General features: G+C 69.3%; 1 protein-coding gene across 1 annotated transcript; it reads left to right on the top strand.

Annotated features, from left to right (window-relative positions):
• Positions 1 to 655: 655 nt before the first annotated feature.
• On the top strand, positions 656 to 6732 carry SH3BP5L (SH3 binding domain protein 5 like). Its single transcript, XM_029054009.2, is given in 7 exon segments — positions 656 to 828; positions 831 to 916; positions 2170 to 2232; positions 2434 to 2562; positions 4983 to 5144; positions 5944 to 6117; positions 6282 to 6732. Coding segments are annotated over 7 exon segments (1128 nt in total). The 5' UTR covers positions 656 to 707; the 3' UTR covers positions 6675 to 6732.
• The last annotated feature ends 403 nt before the right edge of the window (positions 6733 to 7135 follow it).

Raw genomic sequence — 7135 nt, forward strand, 5'->3', positions numbered from 1 at the left:
GGCGAATACCATCGATTGATGATTGATAAATACAGGGACCAGGTATAATTTCCACATGTGCATGGATAATAATGATAATTATGGTATTTCTCTCCCGGTGCTTACCGCAGTGTTCCGCCCCCGGTAAGCGCTCGGTAATATTGCCGTCACTCCTCCTGACGGATCGGAGAGGGGCCGGCCCTGAGATACCGGGAGCGAGGAGGTGGGGTGAGTGAAAAGAAGGGGGGGATGCTATTTTCTAACGTGTGCCTCGTTTTCTCCCCCACAGACCCCGTCCGTCCCCCCCCCCCCCCGGACCCGCCCTTCCCCTCAACGCGACGCCTCGGGTCTGATGTCCGTCCGTCCTCTGGGCTGCCGTCCCCGAGCCATCCCGGTGGCCGCTCGCCTCCCCTCTCTCCACACGGTACATCCTGCCCGGGATCTGGGATCCGCTCGGGAGCCGCCTGTCCTCCCGTCCCCCTTCCCGTCACCGTCCCCGTCCCCCCGCGTCCGCTCCCGCCTCCGGCCCCCGCTCGCGGGGGTCCCCACCGGGGCCGGGGGCCCGGGGCTGTAGGCCCCGGGGCAGACCGGGCCCCCGGCCGGATCCCCCGGCCCTCCGGCCCGGCCCCGCCCCCCCCCCCCCCCCCGAGCCCGGCCCGGCCCGGGGCCCCCGGGACCCTGGCTCCAGCGTGCCCGCCGGCATGCCTCGCGCCTAGGGCCCGGGCGGCATGGACGAGCCCCGGCAGGGCCCGGGGGGCCGGGAGACCCCGCCGGGGCAGCTGCGGGCCCCCGGGGCCGAGGACGGGGAGCCCGGGCCCTTCCGGCCCCCCAGGACGCCGCCGGGGGAGGAGCGGGAGGAGGAGCCGGAGGGGTCGGCGACGGCAAGCCGTCCCCCGCCGGGCAGGAGGAGGAAGAGGAGCTGGACCCCAGGATCCAGGTGGGCGACCCCACCCTGCACGTGAGGTTGGGACTCCGGGATTCAGGGGGTGACTTGGCCCTCCGTGCGTGGGGTGGGACGCCGGGATTCGGGGGCGATTCTGCCTTCCAGAGGGCCCCCCCTGCCGGGCCCGAGTTGATTCCCCGCCCGCCCCGCCTTCGGGTCCCCTTCTCTGCGGCTCGGTCATCTTCCCCGTGTCCCCGCGGCCTCACTCGTAGGCCTCACCCGCTTCCCGTTGAAAAGTTTCACCTCCTTCTCCTCCCTCCGTCTGCCCGCGTGTCTTCTGCCTTTCCTCCCCACGGAGGGCCGCCAGTCACTCCCTCGTCACACGGCCTCTCCGGGCTGCCCCCTCCGGACCTCTTGCGGCGGCCCCGTGGGCGGGATCGGACGGTCCCCGGCCGGGCGGGCGTGGATGGCCGCCCCACGTTCCGCCGGGCCCAGGGGCCACCGGGAGGGCGGGGCTGGAATGCGGCCCGGTGTCCGGCGGTGTCCGGTCCCGCCCACCCTCCCGCAGTGACCGGCTGGGAGTCCCGGACCTTGCCCCGCCACCGACCTTGGTCCTGACCCTGCAGCTGGCCCTGCGTGACCTTCTTCCTTCTCTGCCCTCCACCCTCCCTTCCTTTCCCTCTTCCTCCTCCTCCTCCTCGTCCTCCCTGCTTCTCTTTCTCCCCTGAGCCGGACGCCACGGGGGGAAGTTCAGCGAACGGGGGTCGGGAGCGGACTGAGATGTTTATGATGAGGGGCCCAGGTTTACGAACCCGCCCCCGCCCAGTTCCCCTCTCGTGTCTGTGTGCGTCTCTCCCTCTCTCTCACTCACAAACACACGCACCATATACTCACCACCGACACCTACCGCGACGCACATACCGTACATCCCACCCCGGCCGGGCGCAGACACTCACCGCACAGCCCACACCGAGACACCCCTCCCCCCAAGGTACGCACAGCACCCTCCGGGTCCTCCCAGCCAGGATCCTCCCTCCTAAGGGAGGGACCTTGCTGGCGAGGGGGTCTTTGGGCGTCACAGAAGCCCCTCGGGGTCTTCGTTGGTCCGGGACCAGCTCCCCGCATTTTGAGAGGGGCTGGGGAGGGGCGTGGCTCTTCCTCTCGGTTGTGGGGGGCTGGCGGGGGGCTTCCGACCTGGGCACGGAGAGAGGGAGAAGGCTCCCTCCCGCCGCTCGTAGAAGATATCGGTTCTTCCGGTCCTCTCCGTCTCTCCATCCTGTCTCTCCGTGTCCGTCTGTCTCCGGCAGGAGGAGCTGGAGCATTTGAACCAGGCCAGTGAGGAGATAAACCAGGTGGAGCTGCAGCTGGACGTAAGAGGAGTTCCGCCGTCGCTCCCTCCGGTCCCCTCAGACCCCCCCCCGCGCCCGACGGGCTCGGGGAGGGGGCGGCGGAGCCCCGGCACCCGCGAGCCGGGACGGGAGCGTTCCCTCCGGGAACCGGGGCGGGAGAGGGGCGGAGGCCGAGCCCCCGCGGGAGCCCCTCGGCCCATCCCGGTCCCCCCCGCCCGGCAGGAGGCCCGCACCACGTACCGGCGGATCCTGTCGGAGTCGGCCCGGAAGCTGAACACGCAGGGCTCGCACCTGGGCAGCTGCATCGAGAAGGCAAGGCCCTACTACGAGGCCGGCGGCTGGGCCAAGGAGGTGAGTCCGGCCCCCGCGGATCGACGCGGCGGCCGTTCGGAGAGGAGACGGCGGATCTTAGCGACGTCCCGAAGGCCGAACCGACGGGATGCGGTGACGGATCGGACGTGCGGGTGGGATGAGGGAGCGGGGTCGAGCCAAGGCTGGTGAGATGAGGAGGACGACGGTGCCCTAATGGCTAGGGCCCGGCCTGGGAGTCAGAAGGACCTGGGTTCTAACCCCGGCTCCGCCACGGGTCTGCTGGGTGACCTCGGACAAGTCACTTCTCCGCGCCCCCGTTCCCTCATCCTTAAAATGGGGATTAGGACCGCGAGCCCTATGGGGGACAGGGACCGTGCCCAACCCAATCATCTTGTATCCACCCCGGTGCTCAGAACGGCGTCTGGCACGGCGTCAGCGCTCGGCGATGCCACGGTTATCGTCATTACAGCGGTGGGAACGTCAAGGAGAGTACGGGGTAGAGCGAGCGGATGAGGAGTTGGGTCGTGGGCGTGTCGAGTTCGAGGTGGAGAGATGGCCGGACGGCAGGGGGAAATGTGAGACCGTGGAAGAGGAGAGGGGTCGGGGCTGGAGAGGGAGATCCGGGGGACATCTGCAGAGAGATGAAAAGCAGACTGGCCTGGCGGAAAGAGCACCCGCCTGGGAGTCGGAAGACCCGGGTTCCACTCTGCCCCTTGTCTGCCGTGGGACCTCGGGCGAGTCGCTTCACTTCTCCGTGCCTCCGTTTTCTCGTCTGTGAAACGGAGATTCGGTCCCTGTTCTCCTCGTGGGAGAGGGACTGATAATCTCGTGTCCACCCCAGCGTCTGGCGGATAGAAACCCTTAAAAAATAGCGGCGGCGTCACTGTTATCGGAGGAGTGAAGCGACTTGCCCGAGGTCACCCAGCCGACGAGTGGTGGAACGAGGATGAGAACCCAGGTCCTCTGATTCCCGGGCCCGGGCTCTTCCCGCTAGGCCACGCTGCTGTTTCTCCTCAGTCCTCCCCGTCCCCTGCTACCGTTGTGGCGCCAGCCGAGCGGTCGGTAGAACGGCGAGCTGATGTGTCGGATGGCGGATCGAGCTACCGGACTGCAGTGTGGGTGGGTGGATTGGGAGCGGGAAGGCTTCCTGGAGGAGGTGGCCTCTAGCCGGGTGAGATAACAAGGAGCGGTGCAGCCTACCGGGAAGAGCCCGGGCGCCCCCGGGGGGACCTGGTTCCCGGTCCCGGCTCTTCCGCTCCCCCGCTGTGCCTGTGCTTAGTACAGTGCTCTGCCCGCAGGAAGCGTTCAGTAAATACCAGTGATTGATTGGGGGTGACCTTAGGTAAGTCACTTAACTTCTCTGGGCCTCAGTTTCGAGCTCTGTGAAATGGGAATTTGATCCCCGTTCTCCCTCCCATTTAGAAAGTCAGCCTGTGTGGCGCGGGGACTGCGTCTGATCTGCTTATCCTGTATCTACCCCAGTGCTTAGCGCGTAGTAAGTGCTTAAAAAGCAGCACGATGATGATGGTGATGATTTGTTAGTATTATTCTTATTCCGAGAAGGAACGGTGGGCTGGGGGAGGGTTCCCTTGCAGAAGAGCAGCTGTGGTGTGACCTCCTCCTCTGCCTTTCCCTCTCCCTGCGAATCCCTCGCGCCCACCTAGCTCTCCTTTAGAGTGGGCGCTCCTTGCGGGCGGGGAGCCTGGATTCTGCTACTGTTCTCCTCTCCCAAGCGCTCAGTTCAGCGCCTAGGACTCAGCAGGCGCTCGATAACAAGCCCCGGTAGACGGCAAGACGGGCGACGGGGCAGAGGGAGTCCCGGGGACGGTGCCCCGGGGGTCCTGGTGGAGGCCGAGGGGGCCCCGGTGGGCCTGGGGAAAAGCCGGGGGGTCCCCGGGGTTTTCCAGACGGAAGTCGAGGGTTTACCGGGGGTCCCCGGAGGAAGCCGAGGGGTCCCCAGTAGGCCCAGAGGGAGGCGAGGGGGGTCACGTGGATGCTGAGGAGCCCTCGGTGGTCCTTGGAGGAAGTCGAGGGGTCCCGGGGCGAAGCCGAGGGGTCCTAAGAGGTCCTGGGTGGAAACTCGGGTCCCCGGTGCCCCCGGTGGAACCCGAGGGGACTCTGGAGGAAGCTGAGGGGTCTCCGGTGGACCCGGGGTGAAGGTGAGGGGTCTCCGGCGGGTCCGGGGAGAGGAATCCCGGGCGGGAAGTTGACGGTTCCTCGCTGGTCCCGGAAAGGTAGGGAGGTCCCCAGCGGCGCCTGATGGACGCTAGGGGTCCCCGATGGGCCTGGGGGGAGACCGAGGGGTCCCCGAGGGGCTCGGGGGGAAGTCGACGGATCCCCGGCGGACCGAGGGAGAAGCCGGGGGGGTCCCCAGGGGTCTCCGGTGGAAGCCGAGGGGTCCCCGGGGTCGCGGATGGAAGCCGAGGGTCCCCGGCCGGTATGTCCGCTCCCGGTGCCAGGCTCAGCAGGAGACCCAGAAGGCGGCTCTGCGCTACGAACGGGCCGTCAGCATGCACAACGCCGCCGCGAGATGGTCTTTCGTCGCCGAGCAGGGCGTCATGGCCGACAAGAACCGCCTGGACCCCACCTGGCAGGAGATGCTCAACCACGCCACCTGCAAGGTCCGTCGCCCCTCCGCCCGCCCTCCGCCGGCAGCGGTCGGGGGAGACGCGGTCTTGGGCTCGAGGCCGTAAGCTCCCGAGGGCAGAGGTCCCGGCCGCCCTCTCGGTCGATGGACCGGCGGTATTCATCGAGCGCTTACTGGGCGCGGAGCGCCGTACTAAGCGCCCGGGAGACCAACGGAGTCGGGTAGATGCGTTCCCCGCCCGCGGCCGTCTCCCGGCCTAGCGGGCCGGAGGCAGGAACCGTGGGGGCCGGGTCGCCGTCCCGCCGACGCTCAGTACGGCGCTCCGCACGGAGCGGGCGCTCGGCAGATGCCGCCGAGGAGACGGTGAACTGCCGGGCTGGCGCCTGGAAAGAATCGGGAAGCGGACCTGACGACCTCCCGCGACCCTGGCCCCGGAAGGCCCGCCCCCTCCCCGTCGCCGGCTCTAAGGGCCTCTCCCCCGGTCCGGGCTCGGTTCCGGGGATTAGGTCGGGGCCCGGGGCGGTGCCCGGATAGCCCGGGGTGGGTGCCCGGGGCCAGGCAGCGGACGGGCCACGCCGGAGGCGGGCACCGCGGGAAGGCGGGGGGGGGGGGGGGGATTTAGCGTTCTCTCTCTCCGGGGGCCCCGTCTCCCGCCCGTCGCCTTTTCCCATCCCGCCCCCCGGCCCGTCGCCCGGGCCCCGTCCCTGCCGGCGTCTCCTCGCTCGGGTGGCCGAGGCGGGGGGGGGGGGGGGGGGCGCGCCGGCGCCGGGTGACGCGGCCTCCCCGGCCCCCGCCCCCGGGGCCCCGCCCACGCCCCGCGTCTCCCCGCGCAGGTGAACGAGGCGGAGGAGGAGCGGCTGCGGGGCGAACGGGAGCACCAGCGGGTGACGCGGCTGTGCCAGCAGGCCGAGGCCCGGGTCCAGGCCCTGCAGAAGGCGCTGAGGCGCCCCATCGCCAAGAGCCGCCCCTACTTCGAGCTCAAGGCCCAGTTCAACCACGTCCTGGAGGTGAGCCGGGCGGGGGCCGGGGCCGGGGGGCGCAGGCCGGGCCGGCGTCGCGGGAGAGGAAGCGGGGTGGGGGGAGGCGGCTGACGGCCTCCTCCCCCTCCCCGCTCCTGTCTCTCCCCTTCCCGACTGCCCCCGTCCCCTCCCTCCCTCTCCCCCCGACGCAGGAGCACAAGGCCCAGGTGACGGGCCTGGAGCAGCAGGTGGCCCAGGCCAAGACCCGCTACTCGGTGGCCCTGCGGAACCTGGAACAGATCAGCGAGCAGATCCACGCCCGGCGGCGGGGCCCCCCGCCGCCTCCGGGATCCCGGCGAACGTCCCCCGTGGGGGCGGAGGCCGCGGGGGCCGCGGGGGCCGGCCCCGCCGCCGACACCCTGAGCCAGCTGAGCCTGCGCACCGTGGCCTCCGACCTGCAGAAGTGCGATTCGGTGGAGCATCTCAGGGGCCTGGCGGAGCGCGCCAGCCTGGACGGGCGCCAGCTCAGCCCCGGGGGGCGCGCCGGGCGGGAGGACGCGGGGGAGCGCGGGGCCGCCCGCCACCAGCGCAGCCTCAGCCTCTAGTCCTCCTTGCCTTGCCTCCTCCTCCCCCCCTTGTCCTCCTCCTCGTCTCCTCCTCCTTCCTGTCATCTCCTTCCTCTCTCTCATCCTTCCTCTCGTCTCCTCCTCTCTCATCTCCTCCTTCCTCTCATCTCCTTCCTCCTCTCCTCTCCTCTCCCCTCCTCTCATCTCCTCTCCCATCTCCCCCTTTCTCCTCATCTCCTATTCCCTCCTCTCATCTCCTCCTCCCGCCTCTCCTCCTCCTCCTCTCATCTCCTCCTCCCTCCTCTCATCTCCCGTACCCTCCTCTCATCTCCTGTCTCCTCCTCTCGTCTCCTCTTCCCTCCTCTCATCTCCTCCTCTCTCCACTCATCTCCTCCTCCCTCCTGTCATCTCCTCCTCCCGCCTCTCCTCCTCCTCCTCCCTCTCATCATCTCTGTCCTCTCCTCTCCCTTCTTCTCATCACTTCCTCCTTCCTCCTCTCA

This window comes from Ornithorhynchus anatinus, chromosome X3 (genome assembly GCF_004115215.2).
Source record: "Ornithorhynchus anatinus isolate Pmale09 chromosome X3, mOrnAna1.pri.v4, whole genome shotgun sequence".
Lineage (NCBI taxonomy): Eukaryota > Metazoa > Chordata > Mammalia > Monotremata > Ornithorhynchidae > Ornithorhynchus > Ornithorhynchus anatinus.